At 35.0% G+C, this 23,314-nt stretch overlaps 1 protein-coding gene across 2 annotated transcripts in view; it reads right to left on the reverse strand.

Moving 5' to 3' along the window:
• Positions 1 to 23,314, reverse strand: part of LOC150093032 (dual specificity protein phosphatase CDC14A-like) — a 382,808-nt gene that overhangs the window by 121,236 nt on the left and 238,258 nt on the right. For both annotated transcript variants that reach the window (XM_090413766.1, XM_090413767.1), the window contains one exon: positions 7,991 to 8,053. In XM_090413766.1, coding sequence (XP_090269892.1) covers positions 7,991 to 8,053 — 63 coding nt within the window. The remainder of the gene's footprint in view (positions 1 to 7,990; positions 8,054 to 23,314) is intronic.

Here is a 23,314-nt window from a genome sequence, read left to right on the forward strand (position 1 = left end):
CCAGTGCACCGTCTTCACCTCAAAGTTAAATAGCATCCTGGACACATGCATGCCTAATCCCAAAAACAACCCTGAATCTGTATAACGAGTCCCTATCCCATACATAATAGGCATCTCAGAGGCAATTTCAAAGATCCAGAAGAGATACAGATTAGTAACTACATTCTCCGTCAACAAAATCTCCTCCTGGTTACCATCCATGAAAGACAAACAGCTCCCTTTCTCCCTCCCTAGTGCAAGTGCCTCTTTTCATATTTTGGAGAAACAGGATGTTTGGTCAAAACAACTACAAGAACACCTGTTATATTACCAACAATAAAGCTGGAAAATATGGCAGTGCTCAGCATGAAGTGGAAACTGATCATGATATCCTCCAGTTTGGAAACCAGTAAATATAGCAGATGAATGTTACTAAGTGGGGAAAGGAAACCTTCAGACAGAGGAGGTGAAAAGCAGGAAATTCTAAATTTGGTATTCGCTGGATAGGCAATATTAAAAAGTACAAAAGCACAGGTGCCACCGTTTGTGGCTAAATGAATCATGAAGAGTATAATTTGGGTATTGAAGTTGAACTGTGGTTGATGTAGCTGTAATTTGGGTGTCTGTTAAGAGGAGGTAGTCTGATTTGGATATCTGTAAGTGGTAATGAATGTCATTTATGTTGTAGATGTTTGTGAAGTTGATGTGGAAATGAATTTTTTTTGGTAGGGATCCTGGTAACGTTGGAATATTGTGTTTGGTTTGAACTGTTTGGATAAACTGGTTGTTGAAGGAGATTTATTATGTTTGCTGCATTGCCATCATTGTTTGTCTGTTTCATTTTTGGTTTATTATTAGATGAAAGGAAGGAGGGAGGATATGCAGTAGGGGGGGAATAAACTCATGAACATGACACCCATACAGAGTGACCAGTCTTCTTGCCTTTTCATGGCCTCAACAGTGCCTCTCATATACCACTACTTGGACTCCCTCGCCAGGCATAACCTGGCAGATGGTGGGAGCGGGACTATGGACAAGTGGACTGGGAAGCCTCCTGACTAATTACTGACTGGATGGGGCCCATATACTATTTGGCAGCTGGCTGGCATTAACACCATTTTTACTGCTGTGTCCTTGAAATGAAGGAGGGTGTGGGTCTCTAAGTATGTTAGTCATGCCCTTGAAGAGTATCACTCACAAACTCACAATGTATGGAGAACATGGGGTAGATGGGGGGGACCCTGCTCTGGAAACCAAACACATTCACCACTTCAGGTCCCCAATATGAAGGGTAGTGGTGTTCCATCAGGCCTAGTCGAGTTGGCATTTCCTCCAACTAGGAAGATATCCTTTCGCAACACGAATGCTTGCTGAACACCAGAGCCCCGTTTGTGGAAAGAGGCCAAACAGGAAGACAAGGTTGACTTGACTGTGTTCTTCCTGATATAATAATTTTTAACATGGTTCTGCGATTTACACTACCATATTCCCATAATTTTTTACAGAATTCTCATATCTGTGGTGTTTTTCATCAACTGTTTTATTTCTAACAGATCCATAAGTTGAAATTGGTTTGAACATTGTTCTGTTTACAGCTAATATAGTGTTTTTAACTTCTCTTTTATTCCGTATAAATTAGTAAACCTGGCTTTCAGAGGTAAATATACAGACTGGTTTTAAGTGCAAGAGGTACAGTATTTTTAAGAAGAATAGACAAGATAGAAGTGATAGATGACTTGAGTCCAATTAGGATAGAAATCTATGGCTGTGAATGCAATTTCCCATGTAGCAGTGAGTCTGAAGCTATCTGATGTTTGGTGGAGACTTACAATATCAAAATACACAGCAGAATGTTCTTACAGACATAATGGATCAGTTGCTGGTGATAACAAAAGACTTACCAAATCAACCTGATGGGTGCTAAACAAGTAATCATCATATATGACTTTAATTGTCAGAATAATAGTTGGGTAGTGGAAAAATTTCATGAGAAGAATGAAAGAAATTTATTGAGCATCATGTGACAGAAGTAATGTAAACTCAAAGATTGCTAGAGCTGATTATAGTGTCAGAGGGATTAAAGATGTTTCTGTTCTGCCTCCAGCTAGTGACTCAGGAAGTGGCTAAGTATATGAATGTTCCATTTGGAAAAAAATACATGATGAATTAAAAAAGTAGGGAAATGAAGACCAACTAAGCAATACACTCAGTTTGATACTATATCAGTTGCTAGATGGAAGGATATCAGCGATGCATGAGAAACATTTAAAAAATACTTAAATGATGCAATATCAGTTTGTGTCTCTAGAATTCGAAGAATAAACAGGATAGGAGTGAAATGGATGTGCAATCTTCTTCTTATTATTATTATTATTATGTGACACCTCCAAGGAGTTCAAAGACTCATTGAGGGAGGGCACCTACTCTACAACTCTCATCTCCACCACTCAAATCCACCAACTACAGCGAACTGCATCATCTACACCAACGCCATCTACTGGACACCACCACTAGTATTTTCACAGACAATCACAAACATCCATGTCCACAGCAGGATTTGAACCCGCAACCTTCTGGCTGGAAAGCGGATATGCTAACCACTCAGCTAACCAGGCCTTATAATGCAGGAAGTTCTTAAGAAAAAAATTATGGAAAAATGGAAAAATTATGTGGAAAGATGTGTGCATAAGGGTGAAGTCCATTATGATGGCAGAAGAATTACATGTATCATATGGAAAGCTAAGTCTGGGGATGAAAAGAAACTAGCTTAGTAAGCTAAAAACAACCCAAAGAAATTATATTATTATGTTGCAAGTAAAAGAAGGAATGAATGAATGTGAAAGAATAACTTCTGAATGCAAACAGTATGTAAGTGAAAGATGCAAATGAGATTGTTCAACTAATCAGTGTCCACTTTTGTTAAGAGCTAAGAATGTCGTGTATGCAATATAGAGCTTAATGCTGCCTCTTCACTGGATGAAGAACTCAGGTGTAAGAGGTGGAGAATGCGCTAGAGCTGTTACATAAAGTGAAAAAAATTCACCGATGAGGTAATAGGATGATTTCAGAACACATTCTAAAAGAGCGTTTGGCTAAACTGGATTTTGACTAGACTGTATAATTTGAGTCTTAGAACAGGTAAGATCCCACAGGAGTGGTACAAACATATCAGTGTAAGATTCCAGAGAAGTGTATAAACTATCAACCTATCAGTATCTCTAGAGTGATGTTGAAGATTTTGGAAAAGCTGGTAAAAGCTCATATACAGAAAGAGGTTGATAGAGAATCTATATTTTGTAAAAAATAGCATGGATTTAATAAAGTAAGGTCGCATTTGAACAAACTTGCTCACCTTTTTTTTCTTTTTAAATAAAATCGTAGCAGTTAAATTAGACAAGGAAATGGATTTAGCATGATATGTTTTTTGACTCTGCTAAGATCATTGATATGATGCAGCATGAAAACTACTGCATAAGTGTTGGAGGATATGGAATCAGATTATAAACATTAAAATGGAGTTAAGGTGAATAGTGGTGTATCCCAAAGAACAGTACTTGGTTCATTGTTCTTAATGTTTATATTAATGATATAGGTTGGAACTGTGGGTATGTGAAAACGAATAACAGTTCAATGTTACTAAATGCATGTTATGTGCTTCAGTGTGAGATATCCAATGGCATATTACACTGGTAGGATAATGGTAGAAGAAAGTGATCTTAAGAATCTTAGATCAGGTATCAGGCTAGGTATCTTAGTTTTAGTAGATAGGAAGTTGAAGTTCAAGGGCTACATAGCAACGACTATAAATACAACTAAGAGTATAACTGCAATGCCGAAACAAATATTGACGTATAAGGATAAGGAAGTTATTTTGCCTCTTTACAAACCTTGATATGACCTCACCTGGCCTGTTGTGCACAGATCTGGTCTTCTGGTTTGTGTGGTGATGCAGATACAGTGGAGCTGATGCAAAGGAGAGTATTAAAGATGATATCAGGACTCTGAAATGTAAAAAGAGAATGTGAAATGAGGGCAGAATGAGAATTCATGAACTGCAGACACAACAAAACAGGAAAAAGAGAGGGTGATATGATAGAGACCTACAAACTTCTGAAAGCATCATACAAGATACCAGGAGATGAATTTTTCATTCTTTGGAGGATGGGATAGGACAAGAGGACATCCGTGGAAGTTGAGAAAGAATGCAGTTAAAACAGGGATGCGAGCTAGATTTTTCTTTGATATAGTAGTGCATGATTGGAATCGACTGCCTTTGGAGTTGGTAAGTGCAAGTAGTGTGAATAAATTCAAGAAAAGGTATGATAGCTGGTGTGAGTGATAGGTGGACTCCCTTGACGAGCCTCTACCTGAATGGCTGTATCTGACAGTAATAATAATAATTTATTCAATAGACTTCCTACCATATCATAAATTGTCTAATTCCATATTTACTTTGCCATCTTCACTAAAAATTGTGTGCCTAAATAGCTGGAATATTTTACTTGTTCTACAGGCTTCCTATTCAGATTGCACCTATTTTCAGTATTCCTATCTATTTTCATGATCATTGTCTTTTTACTGCTGAGTTTCATATCATATTTGTTCAGTTATCCAATTCAATTACAGAATCCTAAAAAGTGATACTGGATTTATTTAAGAGTATAACATCATCTACATAAATACACTTTCTACCATATCAGTTTTACTGATTATATTGTCTAATTCCACATGTATGTAGATACCATCATGAACAAAAGCAGTCTTTTACGGAGTTTCTGTAGTTAACTCTATTTTCATTTCCTCATGTATTTTTAATTTATTGACTGTGGAAGGGGAAAAGAAACCTTTTCATTTTTTGCTTTATGGTTCAAGACTTTTTTCCTTTTTTGGGTACTACTTCTTAGATAACCACAACATCTGCAAAAAAAAGTCAGATATAACCTAGTAAAATGATTTACTTAACATATTTGCGAGGGGAATAGGCAAACTGAATTGTGTTGTACTTGAACTTCAGGCAGGATAAGTCAATTTGTCTAGTGCTTTCTATTTGCATATCCAGTGTATATATATATATATATATATATATCAGTAATTTAGTACTGGAACGAAAATCACCCTATACAGTGAAACATATCTCCCCCTACAAACACCATACCGCACAGATGCAAGCAAAACAAAGTAAACTGTTATTGTAGCACTAAAAACAGTACAGACACGCAATGTATACCATATTTAATGAAAAACAGAGTATTCAGTGTAATTAGAAACAACTGGAATGAACAGCATGCTGCATAAGAATAACAATAAATAAATATGGATGCCACTAAGGTTAGTTTATTATAATATTACATTAATTCATTGTTATTCCAGTGTCTTCCACTTATGTCTCAATTTTCAAGCCTAACCATTCTGCATAGCTGCAAACACAAGAATCTAGAAGTTTTATTGTAGCACTAAACTACGATCCTGCTTGAGGTGTAACTTGCAAGACACAGCTTAACATGAATGTGTTAATATATCAATAATAATATATCTTAATACAGAAGTAAAAATGCAAATTTAATTAAATAACTAAGATTATCTGAACACTAGGTAAAGGTAAAAAAAATCAAAGATTACAAATTTCTAAATATACATCATCCATATGTCACACATCACTGCTTAAAAGAGGTGCTGGTACAGCATACTATTGTGTATCATCTCAAAAAAAAAGAGCACTGATAACTTATACATAAAACAGGAGAAGTGGAAGACTTGAAGAACTATTGACCTATCAATGAAGTGTTTCCAAAAGACTTAGTCTGTAGGCTATGAGGGGGGGGGGGGGACTCTAAACTTTGCACAGTCAAAAGAACAGGCAAGTTTTTCAAGTGGATTTCAGCACAATGTCTTATATTCGAGGTGTATAACAAACTACTGAATGATGAAATGAACAACAACTCCCATTCTGTCTTGCTTTTATTGATTATGAGAAAGCTTTTGATTCAGTAAAAACTGTCAGAATACTTAAAGCACTGTGAAATCAACAAGTGGAGAAGACATATGTAAGGACCATCAAATCGGCATACATCAATGAAACAGCAACCATCCATTTTAATGGGAACAACCTCACTGTGGAAATGAACAGAGGCATACAACAAGGTAACACAATACTCACAAACTATTCGCAATTGTCACAATGCAAGAAGGACCAGACATTACCTCCCCTCATCTGTGATATATCAGATCTCCATAGGATTGACTTATATCTCTAGCCTCTCCTGGCCAGCACTTTACATAACATATATAGCTTCCTCCGTATCCAAAAAACTAGATGTCCTTTTCTGTTTAAGACATTATTTCTCACCTGTACAATTCCAGGTACAGGTGAGAAATAATTCCAAACTGGCCTTATCTCAGAATATCATTCTCACATATGAGGGGGTACATCAACAGCCTCTCTAAAAATGCTTGATGTCCAGAAGAGGATTAATGACCCTTCTTTCATAAACTCACTCCAGTTGTCATCACACACACACAATGTTTCTGTCTTGTGCCTCTTCTATAAGTATTTTCATGGGCACTGTTCCACCAAACTGGCTGATACCATTCATCTGCTTTTCCTCAAACATCCATTCATTCATTGTCCAGTTCAAACATACTAAACCTTCTTATCCTCTTCATTCACACCTTTAACCCATGTGCGTTGGAACTACTGTTTTCATAAGAACTACAACCTCTACTATTAAAAAAAAAAAGAAGTCATATTTCACTTTTTGTCTATCTTTCTAGTATTTTAAAATATTTCTTGGAACAGCATGAAGCAATAATTCATTACAAATGTTATTAAAATGATGTTTTAAATTCATTACGTTAATTTGATAAAAATTAGTAATAACTGACTGTACATTCACAATGATGCGAGTCAGGAATTTGATGATGATGAAAAACAGAGAATTTGTATAATTCAATTTGCTTTGTTCTTTGTATCTCGAAGGTAATTATATATATTAAATCATTATTAACCACATCAATCAAAAAGATTGATGTGGTTAATAATGAATTCAAAATTCAACATTCCTGATGATCATAGCCTACCTTCGGGTGAGGGAAACAATAAATAAACACAAATAATAAAAAATAAATAATATAAAAATAAAATACAATAAAACATAATTATCGTAGTAAAATCACATCAGCAATCATTTGTTTCTTAAGGTCCTGTTATTTTAAATTTCTGTTTCCTGCCTGAAAGTTATTGCATTGTTATCCAATTAAATTTCTTTTCTTTTGGTATTCACCCTGTGGATAATTCTTCTTTTTCTAGATGCTGTTATGTGGGTCATAGATGAGCCATCCGAATCCTTGGAACCTCTAGGCCATCATTTTTGTTGAGATTTGGTAAGGTCGATAAGTATTTCCACAGGCTTCTTTTTATTTACTTTTTTGTACCAAAGTAAGGACTAGGTGCCTTTCCAGTCAATCTAGTACATCTATGTTTCAAGTTCATGGATTGAAAAGACCTACTTTTTTGTGATGAAGATACTTGATGTGTTGTTTATGTTCTTCATTTGTTTTGGGATTATACAGCTTATTTCCATGTATATATACAGGTGCAACAGATTTGATACACACCTGGGTGGGCAAGGTGAAGAAGGGGGATCTTTAGAAGAGATTATTATTATACCTCCCTCCCTCCCACACATATTCCAAGCTATACTGTGTTGGTGGAAACAGCCCAAGGTATTAACTGTTCTAATCTAGTGACAAAATTTAAATAAAATTTCATGAAATTTTAAGACACTCCCACATGTTTACTTAACCACTATGCTGTCCATGACATGCATATATGTCAATATGTCAAAATATGGATGTAAAGTATCCAGTGAAACTGAAATAAGATAGATAAAAAGCATAAAATGTTTTGGTATATTTAATCAATATAAATGGTTGGGTAGTTAAGGGAAATTATTTCTAATTATTAAAAAAATAATTCACAATGCTAAAACCTATAATTTTTCATTTTACTAACCTCATAATATTCATATTCATCAACATCAAATGTGTCAAAGTTGAAAAAGCCATTTGTGAGTGCCTATAAAACAAAGGAAAACAAGTCACTATATAATAAAACCAGTGTGATATTGGGGGGGGGGGGGGGGGCTTGTTTTTCGTGGATATAGTTGCAGCTTTATTATTAACAGCTATGGTTAAAATCTGCACTAATATAAATCATTAGCACTGCCACCGTCCATCAGTCATTCTTTAGACCACGACCACCTAGGAGGGGGTTGTTTTAAATTACAGCTAAAGCTATGAAGTCAGTATATTATGTCTGTTAATTGCACATGTTCTTCTGGCCAGTATGCCTGTTTTGCGAGATGAAAAACCTGAGTTTTTGAAAGGACTGCCACATGTGCTTCCAAATTGGATGTGCACACCTGAATGCAGTTGGTGGGGAGGTGAACTTATCAACAGACATGCAGAAATGCAGCATTCTCTAAAGCCAACATGCACCACAAACACAAAAGGCAATGGCAAACCACCTCTGTATATATTCTGCCAAAATTGTATGCACAAAGGCTAAATTAATGAGATATGTGCCAGAAAATGGGACACCAAGGTCAGAAGGCATCAAAATGCCTATTGGGAAAGAGAAGAGGAGAACTTTTGAATATTAATAAAATTAACAAGAATGATGAAGATGGATCAAAGCCTTTGGAAGATTCATCTTCCATAGAGTTAATTTCAGAAGAGGACGCCTCTGCTCTGTTGATTTACATAAAATAGGAACATCGAATGTAAGAAATATGTATCAAGGAAACTGGAACCAGCATAAAAAAAAAGGAGATGAAAAGAATTACTCAAGCTAAGATTTTAGGAAAAGGAACACTTCGAAACTGAAGATTTATTATCCATATTATCTTCATAGTTAGAAGAAAATATGGAAAATAAATTTTGGGTTAAAATCCAATGTCTGACAGAATAATTCAAATCAGAATAAAACCATATCTAGTGAATGTCACACAATTTTACCTCATCTCTATTGGCATCTGTAATGGGTAAATACATCTGTATATGTACCCATTACAGATGCCAGTAGAGATGAGGTAAAATTTTTTTACAGTAGATTGCAACAAGTAGGTGTGTACAGTTTTGATAAGGTAGATTTTCTACCGATTAGGTGATTGGAATGCAAAACTGGGAGAAAAAGAAGAAATTGAAATGCAGAACTAATCATGAATTACTGACAGCTGAGGTTAGATTTTAATTAAGAGCTGGGAAGAAACAAAAAGGAATGTATAAAATTTGATTCAAATCATATAAATGATGTATTCAAAGTAAATGTCGGAAAGAAATTAAAAAATTTGGATAGGATACAAAGAGAATTAGAAGAACTGTGGGAACAAAATATAAAATAATATTAGAAGAAGCAAAGGAGAATCTAATTAAATCAACAAGAAAGAAAGATAGTAAATGGTTGTGAGAAGAAGCTATTCAAATAGTAGAAGAAAGAAGAAAAATGACACTTCAGGGAAACAAGGAGTTAGACAGCTAGAGATTTTCAGAGACATGCTAGGAAAGATAAAGAGAAGCATCTAGATAAAAAGGTGCATAGAAATAGAAGAAAAATAACATACAAGTAGAACAAGAGATTCGTTTAGAAAGATAAACAAAGTTACCGGAAAGTTGATCCCTACATTATTATTATCATCCTTATACAGGTATTCTCCATGGAGTCAGAAGCCTCACCACAAGAGATCCAATATTCACATACCTATCATGCTCATCCTTAAAACTCATTCACTGATGAAGCACTCACAACTACATCTGGCAACCCATTCACCACCCTCCAGGTAAAAAACCTAGTCTTAACACCCTTGCTAACCACACTCTTCCACAATTTCCACTGGTGATCTCTCCCATCCTGCCATGTACTGAAAAAAAAAAAAAATCTTCAGTATCAATCCAGTAAAATCCCTTTAATAATTTGTATGCTTCTATCATCAGCTAGTTATGAAGTCACACAGACCTTCAGTACATGCAGGTCCATGTGGTTTCAAAAGCTAGCTATCTATGAGATGCTCATAATTCTTACAGAAATGATAGACCTGTCATAGTGTCACTCACCTCTGGATCCTCTCCACCACTTCTTCAACCTCAAAAAATTCAGACGATTACATCAGCATGCAGCAGTAGTCTAGATGTGGCTTTATTAAAGCCTTATAAAGGAAAACAATAACTTCTCTACACCTGCTTTTTTTAAGTGTGTACGACAATGATGTAATCTGATGTGCTATTTTTGCCACCAATATGCCCTCTAAAATTCAACTCCTATCCACAATTATCTCCAAGTCCCTGGCCTCACCACATTCCTGCAGTTCAGTTCCATCAATATAGTACACAGCTTGTGATCTCTTCTTCTAAAAGTGCATCACCTTACACTTGGCCACATTAAACTGGCAGCCAGTTACATTTGCTGATGTGGCTAGTCTATTTAATTCATTCTGCAGATCTCCACATAATCTTCATTAATATCACTCCCCCTCAGTGGCGGCTCATGACTTGAAATCGTGGGGGTGCTGCAACTTTCAAAACATATATACACACTGTAAGTATAGTGTAAAGGGTTTGGATAAAATATCAAAATTATGGTAAAAATTTTTAAAAAAATTAAACATGAAAAAATATTGTTTATTATTGATAAAATTATACAGTTCGGTATAATTCAAAATTACTTAAAAATAAAATATATTCTTCTTGTTTTGTTTCATGAAAAAATATTGTTTATTATCAATAAAATTATACAGTTTAATATAATTCAAAATTACTTAAAAATAAAATCCAATCTTGTTTTGTTTTGAGCGAAAAGGTCAATAACTTTTTCCTTGATGTTTGTGTGACTGTTGAAGAATTTTTTCTCCGTTGAAATCATCGCAAGTGCATTTAAACTATCCTGATTCATAATGCTCCTCAGAAATGTTCTATTCTCTTTAATGTTGAAAAACAGTGTTCAGGTTCTGATCTAATCATAGGAATTGTCAAGAGAATTTTTATCAATACAGTAATTTTACTAAGAACACAATCTAAATTATTTCTGTTATAAATTTTAACAAGTCAATTAATTTACAATAATCATGCATGTCGGGTCTACTGTAGAATACTCGAAGTTCAGTTTCAAGTTTTTCTGTGTTGATCATGGGATATGCTTCAGTGGTCAATTTTATTTCTTCTGTGGGCAATTTATTCTTAAAATTAGCTAATTTATCCTTGTTAAATAATAGCAGCTACTAAATGTTTAGTGAAAGAATACCTGTCCTCCATATCAACACATATGCAGTCACATACTTACTTACATATGCAGTCACATACTTATTCAGCAATGAATGTCTTTGAAGGATTCTCACAGTACTTTGAATTTCTTATTGCCAAAATAGCAGTTTTAAAATTTGCTATATATTCATGTACTTTGAATACATCAATTTAAAGAGATTGTATTTGATTGTAAATTACTTCCACATGAGGCATTACCTCATGAAAAAGCTCCAACCAGAACATTAATTTTTCATTATTTAGATAGACTAAAATTCCTGTGGCTTCTGAAATAGTTTGATCTGCAATTGATGTTGACTGAATTTCAGCAAGGCAGCTTTTTACCGGTTGCAAATTTTCGTAACTGTGTTCACAGTGTGTATGTTAAAGTTCCATCTTGTAGCAGATGGGAGCAGAATGGCAACGTTTATATGCTTATGAAGAATTGTTACAGGTTGTGGTGATCTCGAGAAAAATGTTGATATAGCCATAATATTGGAGAAAAAAATTCTTGAGTTCTGAGTAACACTTGCTGCATTTTTCATTATAAGATTCAGTTGGTGAGCATAACAATGAGTGAAATGTGCATTATTATAAAATTCTTTAACTTTTGCTTGAACGCCCCCTTTTTTATCCTTCATGACATTTGCACCATCAAATGTCTGAGCTATTAGTTTTTGTCTATTACCTTGAAGGATAATATCTAACTGCTCTAGAATACATTTGGATAAGCCATCTGCAGTTTGATTCTCTGGAATAAAGAATCCCCAAAAGCGTTCAAATATTTCTTCATTCAATAAGTACCGAAAAACAATAACCATCTGAGAGTGTTCTGAAACATCCGTTGTGTCATCAGCCATGACAGCTACAAATGAAGCTTCTTCAATATCCTTATTTATTTCATTTTGGTATATGAAAAAGACAATCGAGTATCTCATTCTGAACAGTCTTAGAAACACCTTTAAAGACTGTACTGGTTTCTTAAATCTGGATCTAATTTAGACAGAAAATTCACTAATCCCCTAAATAGACCTGGATTTGCTTTCTTCATGTCCACGTAAAGGCATTTCAAAATTTCCACAAAATAACATAATATAGTCAATTATCTTGGATAAAATTTCACGGTTTTTAGCAACCTTTTTGTTATGCTCATTAATCGAAATTCTGTAATCCTCACTAAGTTTTTGTTTAATATCTGCAGTTCCTAAAAGCGATAAAGAAACTGCATTTTCAATATTTTTTTTGACGTTTCATGTTTTTCAGTTTATTCATATTTACAAAACCATCTTTTGTCCATTTCGTATCACCTCCAAACAACAAACACAAAACAAAATAGTGCATTTTTCACTTCACAACGACATAGCCAACTTTTCTTTTTATACCACTCTGTATTAAAACTTCTAATGTACTTCTTAGCATTGCTTATTCCTAGCTGAGATATTTGAATATCAGGTAAAGGATGCCTCTTATTTTAATAGAAACTTTCTCAGAGAGAGAGTCAACTCTGAAAATTTAAGTTTTTGTAGTTCACTTACAGTCACTACCGTCACAGAACTTATTTCTTGAGGTTGCATTTTGGAGGTCATAATTGTCAATAACCCCAATAATGTTCTAAAATAAAAACTAATAACAAATGTCATGTGGAACTGCATGACGAACAGTGCCACATTATGCTAATAGCTCGCATCTCACTATGACGTGCATATGCTTGCATGCGTAGCAATATGACACTGTGGTAAACATAGTGCTGCTAGCATCCTTTGCCCTCCTACGTGCTACAAGATGGATGTTTATTATTTTTTATACAAAATAAGAGAATTGTATAGGATTGTTGATGATAAAATTAAATATTACAAACAAATATAAATAAATTAATAAATATATTTATATATTGAGAAACACTGGGAGTGCTGTAGTTCTGCAGTGCCTATGCACGAGCCACCCCTGCTCCTACTAGTTCTGCATTATCAACATAAATTGAATATTTCCCATATCACTGATGTACAAATTAAACAACAGAAGACTAAGTACCAAGCTCTGTGGTACTTAGTCCTCTACTTAGTGGTACACAATTAGTCATCTGTGTTCTCCTGAAATCAACTCCTCCTCCACTCTTTGATATCTGTACATCAGCCATCCTCTAATCCAAATCACCAGATTCGAATCCATCCCATTGGCTCCAATTTATGCAGCACAGTTCTGTCTTGAATCTTGTCAAATGCTTTGCAAAGTTCAACAGTATCACCGAGTAGTCATTTCCTTTATCCAATTCCATTGCCACTTGATTATAAAAATTAATCAAACTACTCTTCATAAAAGCATGCTACCCTTATAAAGTATCATATTCTTATCCCCCCCCCCAGTTCTGAATTCTGTCTTTCATTAGTTTTCTCCAGTACCTTAACCACCACTACTGAGATGCTGATTGGTTTCAAATGTGCTACTTCTGTCTTAGAGCCTCCTTTGCAATGGGACTATTTTTCCCTCTTTCTATTCTATTGGCACCTTCCCAGTACTTAAACTAAATTTAAATGGCTTGGTCAGAGAAGATAAGTCATTTGCATATTTTTGTAATACACAGGCCAATATGCCACCTATCCCATGGCTATGTTCATATTGAGGTCTGCAATATTTTAAGCACCTCCATTTCTTCAACTGTTATTCTTCTTTCAGTCAATATCAACATCTGGAATTGCAATGTCACTACCTAAATGATACACCCCTGCAAAATGCTCAGCAGTAATTCAACTATTTGGTTTGGTTCTGTTACCCCCCCCTATTTTCATCATCATATCACTTTTTAAAGTCATCCTTCAACAGTTGCTCCTCCTTTTACCTGCAACATAGCAAAAGAACTCCTTAGGGCAGGGGTGTGGGCCACCTGTGTCCTGTGGAGCTCTTTGCCGTGGCCCACTGGCCATTTTGAAAAAATAACTACTTAACATTAAAACGCGATTAAATAAAAAATAATTTCAATAAGGCCAACAGGCCACTAAGCTATACTGCAGTATTTAGAATTGTAAGATGCTTTCCAGATTCACAAGGAACACTGTGCATTTGATACTTTACATAAAATCCTATAAAAATGAATATTAAATAGACATGCTTCTTCAGCCATCTACCAGCGCCAAGCAGTACTTAAGTACTAGCACTAACATTGCAGGTAGATGGCTGAAGCAGTAGTTCGTTCGAGTGCACTGTCAAGTACCTTCCAGATACATCTCGATATTTCGTTATTTTCATATAAATACAAGAGGATCTCATCCACAGTCAATCGTGATATTCATGTATAAGTGCACGCAGGTTCGTCGTGCCAGCTATAGCCTATTGCGGTTTTATACTGCCAGACATAGTCAGTGGATAATAAACAGTTATATGGCCATTTTGAATCATTTTATGGGTTCACCTTCCATCACCATGGCATCTCCGAGTAAAAAGCATAAATCAAGTGATTCTTGTCGGATTTTTAATGAAAAGTGGACCGATTTGTACTTTTTTTGTGCTGATCCATGATAAGCCAGTATGTTTAATTTGTCGTGAGTCAGTGTCAGTATCAAAAGAATACAATATAAAACGACACTATGAGACAAAGCATGCGTCCAATTTCGATCACCTTCAAAGACGTCTTCGTGTAGACAAAGTGAACCATCTCCAAATTGATTTAAAATGCCAGCAGGGTATGTTTAAAAGGTAGAGGGAAGAGAGCGAAGCGTGCATCATAGTAAGTTATGTAATAGCTGAAAAAATTGTAAAAAATCAAAAGCCTTCTTGGACGGTGAACTTGTGAAAGAGTGTCTCATCACTGCTGGGGATATTCTGTGCCCAAATAGTAAGGAAGTGTTTAAAAACCCAAGTTTGTCTGGGATAATTGTAGCATGATGTGTCGAAGAACTTGCCAATGACATTGGAGGAACTTTAAAAAAAAAACGGTCATCCGAATTTACGTCATATTCACTTGCTTTAGATGAGAGCAGATATGTGAAGGATACATTACAACTGGCTATCTTTGTCCGTGGCATTGATCAACAATTGAATGTGACAGAAGAACTGCTAGCGCTTGTACCTATGAAGGGAACAATGAAAGGTACTGATATTCTTGAAGCTGCCAAGAAAATGCTCCAGCGTTTCTACCTCAGCTTAATCAACCTCGAGGGTGTGGCAACTGATGGTGCCCCTGCTATGTGCTATGGTGGGAAACAACCAGAACTAGAAGGAAACATTTCATCCATTGCCACTGTTTAATCCACCAGGAGAATTTGTGCACAAAAACTATTGGATTTGAGAATGTCATGAAAGTTATTGTGACTATCGTCAGCCTTATTAGGGCAAGAGGATTGAATCATCGTCAATTCCAAGAGTTTTTGACCCAAGAGTGCAAAGCAAATCACGGCGATGCGGTTTATTATAGTAACGTGCGTTGGTTGAGCAGAGGGAAAGTTCTTAAAAGAGTCTTTGACTTAAGGAGCGAAATACAGCAGTTCATGCAAACCAAAGGGAATCCGATTGCAGAATTTAACGATCTGAAGTGGATGACAGACTTTGCCTTTGTGACTGACATCTCGCTGCATATGAATGACCTAAATATGCGGCTACAATACAAAGATCAACTGGTGCACACTCTGTTTGATCACATCAAAGCTTTTGTGGTCAAACTCAAACTTTGGGAGGCACAACTCGCAAAAAAAGACTTAACTCATTTTCAGCTTCTTGCTGAGTCCAACTGTTTATCTCTTGATCAATACACTACAAAACTAGCCACGTTGCAAAGTGAGTTCGAAGAGAGATTTAGTGATTTTCGTAACCAGCAGTCTTCTTTAGTTTTATTTTCAATGCTGCTGAAATGCCAGGCTCAGTACAAATGGAGAAGCTTGAACTCCAAAACAATTCTTCTTTGGGAGAAAAATTATTCAATGTGCCCTTGCTTACATTTTACAAAGACTACATTACTGAGGATGCATTCCCTAATCTTCGCCGGCATGCTTTGAAGATGTGCACTTTGTTATGAAGCACATGCTTATGTGAGCAGTTCTTCTCCAGAATGAAGCATGTGAAGTCCAAGATCAGAACTCAGATTAGGGACCAACATCTCAAGAATACTCTGCGCATAGCGACTTCCAACATTGACAAGCTGGTCAAACATAACATTGCCAAGCTGCCCATTGACATTTTAAAAAATGTTTTCATTAAATTATCTTTTTTCAAGTATTAATTGTATTTATTTATTATGAACCTGACTCCTACCTATGCTCTTAAAGCTGAGTTTGTTTATTTTTATAGGATTTTATGTAACGTATCAAATGCACAGCGTTCTTTGTGAATCTGGAAAGTATCTTACAATTCTAAATACCACAGTATAGCTTAGTGGCCCATGGGCTTCACTGAAAATTTTAATGTGCCCCACACTGTCTGAAAGGTTGAAAATCCTTGCTCTAAGGGGTGACTGCATTCCTCATTGAGGCAATTTGATAATCTCATTTTGTTGTCTTGTTTATGACCATTGTTTTTTTGTAACAATTTGTTACTGAATTAAAGTGTTCATTTACAATTTTTTTGTGTGTGTGTGTGTTTCTTTCACATCTCCATGAGATTCACTCATGAGGATGAGCATCATCTTGTAGGATAAATGTCTCCCCTATCACACATATATTTGGGTGTGATAGGGGAGACATTTGTTCAAGCAGATGTCTAGTGGTTGCAATATAGAAGTTAAACCACCTGGTATAACAGCAATTTTTGTGTTATTTTTTTCTAGAAGACTTTTAGTATTCTCAGTTAAATGGCTATGAAACATATCCCATACTAATAAACTGCGTTTCTTCATTATACTGCCTGGTCTCATGTTCCACACATTATTTATCCATAATTTCACACCATTTTCGTCCGTCCATCCTTTTTTGTGAAAATGTACAAAAACACCTGAAGGAAATTTTAGTTTTATGTTTGAAGATGATCATTGGTTTTAACTCGGTTCCATCAGCCAAACATGACAACAAAACCGTAAACCTTGTTTTTTCATGACCTGTAGTTCGAACTAACACACTCTTACTACCTTTAGACTCCATACTGATTTATTGCTTATCATATCAAAGCTCATAGAAGTTTCATCCATATTTCCAATATTTGACAATAGAAATTTCTGTTCTTGTCTCAACTGAATAATAAATTTATGGAAACTGGTAAGTTTGTTGTCAAGATCTGCTGGCAGTTTTTGAGCAATTTTCGTTTTTTGTCGTATTGGCAGATTTTGTCAATTCATAAAACGATTACAACATCCTGAAGTAGCTTGAAATTCTATACTTCATCCGGATTCAATGTTGACCATTTAATGCATATGCTCTAATCATATTTCTTGTAACAAGATAACAATCCTGCCTTTGTTTGAATACCCATTCTGCAACGTGATTTTCCAGTTGTGGCCATCAAGGTGATCCCAGTTCTTATCACACATTTTTTCTTTGGCAATTTTTTTAAAATATCTTCTTTCTTCCTCCATTCTCTTACCATCTTTTCGGTTATGTCAAACTTTCTTGCAGAAGCACAGTTATTAGTTTGCTTTGCCATTTCAATTACCCTTATTTTAAATTGAGCTTCATGCTTTCTTCGTTTTGTTGCTGGTTCCATGATTTTAAATGATAACAATTTTAATAATCCAAAATTTTTAAAAAAATGTAAAATTAATAATTAATTAAAATTGGGCTAATCACTTTTAATTAGGTTAATTCGCATAAATACTAAATCTATGCTATGCAAAAAAATAATGGATACAACAACAATACCTAATGTTGCATTAATACAAGAAAGAAGAAATTGGGGGATCATCTTATACAACTGACATAAGCTTAAAACCTAAAAATAGCCTAAAATTTAGGCCTCGTCTTATACGCCGATGGTCCTATATGCTGACACATACGGTATTTCATTCTGTTGGTCTCTATCTCACATCAGATAGCCTCAAATGAGCTGCCTTCTGCATCCCTGTTATTCTTCTGATGTAATTCTACTATTTTTTTACTTAAATTCCTCTGCTATCATTAGCAACCCCCCCACCCACACACACACCCATCCTGTTCCTTCTGTCCTCTCTGAAGATAATATAACCTTTGCATTCTATTAATATAACTATATCATCCTCATTCAACCTAGTCTCACTAATGCCTGTAACTTTTGGCCAAGTTGAGCTAATCAATGCCCCAAACTCCTTGTCCTTATTCTGATTACTTTTTGCATCAGTACACATAAACTGCAATACCCTCTTCATCTCACAACCTTGTGTTGCTTAGCCCACTAATGTTAAGAAAACCTGGGGTACCACATTTAGCATCATGTGATCACTCTGCCACTGCTAACCTATAGAATGCCTGAACCTATGCTCGCCTGCCCCCCCCCCAAAAAAATTCTAGTTTCCCTGACTCTGCACTTCCAAACACTTACTGAACTGAACAACACTTTCTCAAGACTCCTGGCCCCAAATCCATTGAAATGCAAGCCCTCCACCTTATATAAATCCTCCCTTCCATTAAACTCACTCCACAGACTCCAAACTATTCTTCCTGCATGACTTACAAACTGATACATTTACAATCATACCTCTGTCTCAGTTTGCCTCTATCACACTGTGGCAACAGACTCAACTTTTACTCGCACACACTTTATTTTTTGCACATACTAGCAATTCTCTCATATCTTCTTGCAAACCATACATCACCTGCAAAATCATTTATATCAGCCAAAATAAACATCTCTTTCACTTTCACTCTCTGCATCCTATATGGCAGGGGTGTTCAACCCATCAATCGCAGAGCGATTTTTGGTTGATCTCTTGTGTATTCCTTCTTATTACAAATTTAATTAAAACTGAAAACATAATATTTAATTTATTATTATTTTCAATTATTTTTAATTCACTTTAAGTGTTATTGCTATTGTTTATTTATTTTTCATTAAAATTGTCAAATTCTGGTTAAATGAATTAATTTGGATCAGTGGAAGTCAAACAGTGAGCCAAGTGAATACGATTATAAGCAAAGTGTAAAAACTCGATTGTAGCTTAAATATTCCAAAGCACATTACATCAATTTTTTACTTAGGCTAAGTCCCGTGTGAATATTGTAAAAAAATAACCTTTGTTTCTCTCGGTATAGTCAGTATTAGATGTTTTGGTAAATAACTATTTTGAAGCTAACTGTATATATTGCTTTAATAAGAAGATGTTAGAGTGTTAAAAACAAAGGCAATGTTTTTGTCGCCGAAGCTGTACATTGTGGCATTAGAAAGATTGTTATTAAAACTTGAATGTATGAGAAAAGCTTACAGGCTCTAAGTGTAAACATCTCCGAAGTCAGTCAGAAAGAATTCAAACAACTTTCTGATGGCCGGCAACTTACAATAAAAAGAAAGCAGAGGAGAACAAAAGGCCTGCCGAACTTGAAACTTAAGATGAAAGACTCATACCGATTCTTTAGGGGTTGCCAAACTTCATACACAGTCTCAGAGGAGGCCTAATAAAAAGGGACTGAAGTAAGCAGAAGGGGTCCCGGTTCCAGAATTGCTGTCAGAGAGGAGGCTACCCGGTCCAGAGTCGCCGTCAGAGAGACTGCCCGGATCCACGTTGCTTGAGAGAGGAGTTCCCGCTTTCAGAAAGGAGCTTCTCGGTTTGAGACTACGCTAGAGAGAGAGAGACTACTTCTAGGCCACAGACAAGGTTTCAAATTACCGAAAGGAAGAGTTCCAATTGTCAGAGAAACGTTTCCAGGCCAGGTTAATGTCAGACAGTCACCAGTGTGTTGCATTTTCATTAAAATTTGATGAATCAAACGACTTCACTGATAATGCTCAGTTAATGGTATTTATTCGCATGGTATTTCAATATTATTCAAGTAAAGAAGAACTTTTAAAAATTATACCATTATTGGGAAGGACTAGGGGAGAAGACATTTTTTCAGCATTTGATGAATTTGTGAAACAACACAAACTTTCGCTTTTTAAACTTGTGTCTATTACTACTGATGGTGCTCCTGCAATGATAGGTAATAAATCAGGCTTCATTTCATTATGTAAAAACTATGACAAATATCCAGATTTTTGTCAGAATCCACTTTTTCAAATATGACCATCATAAAAAATTAATGTACCACTGTATTATTCACCAATAAGTACTGTGTAGTAAAAGATTAAACACAAAGGCTGTTTTGGATATTACATTTAAAATTGTAAATTCTGTTCGAGGAAAAGCCCTGCAAAAGCGGTTATTTAAATTTCAGGCAGATGATGATAGGGAACTTCTGTCGTACAATAATGTTCGCTGGCTCAGCAGAAGTCAATGTTTAGAAAGATTTCTTGTGTTAAATAACGATATAAAAAAGTTTCTTGCTGAAAAAGGAGATATTTATCCACAATTGAGTGATAAAAGATGGTTGTTACACTTATCATTTTTAGTAGATTTCTGTACGAAATTAAGCAATTAAATTTAGAGTTACAAGGCAGAGATAAAAATTTAATTGGCATGTTAAGTTCAATAAAAACTTTCCAACAATACTTACTTTTATTAAAGAAAAATATAAATGACCACGAATTTAGACATCTCCATTATTTATTAAATTTTGAACAAAATCAAGAAATGCTTCGCTATGATTTAAAAGAATTTATTCGTGAAATAGAATTAGTTGATGAAGAAATGAATTCAAGATTTCAAGATTTTAATAAAACTGAAATGATTGTATCTTTTATCAATAATCCATTTCAAGAAAACTTGAACATCACAGAAATTTCAAATAAAATTAGGGCTGTTTGATATAAACCAAGCTGAAGTAGAATTTGAGATAATGAACATTCAGAACAGTTTACATTTAAAATCAATAAACAATGAAGCTATTTAGAAGTATGCACATGAAAAATTCCCAATATTAACTGATATTGCGCTAAAAATTCTGTTGTGTTTCGTATCGACATACTTGTAAGAATACGCTTTTTCAAATATGACCATCATAAAAAATCAATTAAAAAAACAAATTACAAATGATCATCTGGATGATTGTCTACGATTGGTCACTTCTTCATATCAACTTGACTATGAAAATATTGCGAGGTCTAAACAATGCCAAATTTCACATTAACTTTTTTTTTTTTTAATCAACCAGCATTTCCTGTAACTTGTGGATTTGTAATCAATCTGTTGTTTTGGTTTCCAAAATAGAGAAATAAATATTTTATTCAAATATATTCGTGTTTTTTTTGTTGTATTAAAATAATTAAAAGTGATAAATAAATTTTTAAATACATAAATAAAGTTTTTAGTTGAGTATTTTTTTGTAGTTGTTTATTTGTGCGTAATCAGATATCAGGTTGGGGGAACGTGATCTATATAAGAGAGTAGATCGCCGAATAACTTTTTATAGAAAAGTAGCTCACACAGTAAAAAGGTTGAACACCACTGCTATATGGCAACCAAGAAGCTTCAGTAAAAATGGTCTTCTGAGAAATAGGCAGTGTTTGAGTGAACAAAGAGGTGCAGCAGGGTTGTATATTATGTGTCTTTTTAATATTTGTAGTGTTTAATATATCATCATCATCATATTCCTGCCATGTACCTTCATGGGGTGTACAGGATATGACAGTACTACATGAAAAAAATTACATCATTATTAATTTCCTATCTACAATTTTCCTCCAAATCAGTCTGTTACTTGTCAAGACTCCAACATTATCAGATCTCATATTTCTTTCATCTAAGGCATTTTGTACCGTATCAATCCACCTATATCTTGGTCTTCCTCTGGGTCGTTTTCAAAAAATCTTTCCTCTCCCATTCTATTTAAGTAACCATACCACCTGAGATTAGCTCTGCTAATGCATTCCTGGATGCTGACAATGTCAAGTTCTTTCCTAATATCCTCATTTTTAATATGATATTGCCATTGATGCCATCTGTTTATGCCTCTAATCTTTCTCAGGACTCTCATATCTGTGGTCTCTAGTCTTTGGTCAAGTGTTTTACTTCTGACCCAGCTCTCAGATCCATAAGTTAAAACTGGTTTGAACACTGTCTTGTATACAGCTAATTTAGTGTTCTGACTAATTTCTCTCTTATTCCATATGAATTTATTCAATTGACTTCCCACCATACCAGCTTTGCTGATTCTGTTGTCTATTTCTATATTTAATTTACCATCTTCAGTAAAAATCGTGCCTAAATAGCTGAAATGTTTTACTTGTTCCACAGGTTCTCCATTCACAACACACTTGACATTTTCAATGATTCTGCCAATTTTCATTGTCTTTGTCTTTTTATTGCTGACCTTCATACCATATCTATTACAACAGCTATTCAATTTAGTCAGAGAATCTTGCAGACTTGTAGCAGATTTATTTAGAAGTATAACATCATATGCATAAAGCAAAGAGCTGACATTAACATCTCGAATTCTGATATAATGTTTAATACCACTTTCCTTCATAATGTGATCCATATAGATAATGAATAACAGAGGGGATAATATACATCCTTGTCTCACACCAGATTTAACATTAAACCATCTTCCAGTACTTCCTTCAATTCTAACTGCTCACTTACAACTCAAATAAAGATGAAGTATTGCTTGATATAATAGCCCATTGACACCATATAACTGCAGCATATTGAATAGCTTCTCTCTTGGCACCTTGTCATATGCCTTTTCCAAATCGACAAAACTTAAATACAGATCTTTGTTATATTCCCATGCTTTCTCGACTATTTGTTATAAAGTGAAGATCTGATCCTGACATCCCCTATTTGGCCTGAATCCAGCTTGTTCTTCACCAAGCTTTTCTTCTACAATTCTTCTCAACTGTTTTTCAAGTATACTTGCATAGATCTTGCCAGGAACACTCAGTAAGGAAATACATCTGTAATTCTCACATGCAGTTTTATTTCCCTTTTTATATATGGGTACTAGGAGAGCTCTACTCCATTATCGGGAATTCGTCCCACTGTCCAGGCTTTCTGAACTATGCAATGCAGGCACTGTAAGACTCTTATACCACCATACTTCAGCATTTCTGGTCG

This window comes from Typopeltis vanoorti, chromosome 24, assembly GCF_054136105.1.
Source record: "Typopeltis vanoorti isolate ZY-2024b chromosome 24, IOZ_Tvanoo_1.0, whole genome shotgun sequence".
Lineage (NCBI taxonomy): Eukaryota > Metazoa > Arthropoda > Arachnida > Uropygi > Thelyphonidae > Typopeltis > Typopeltis vanoorti.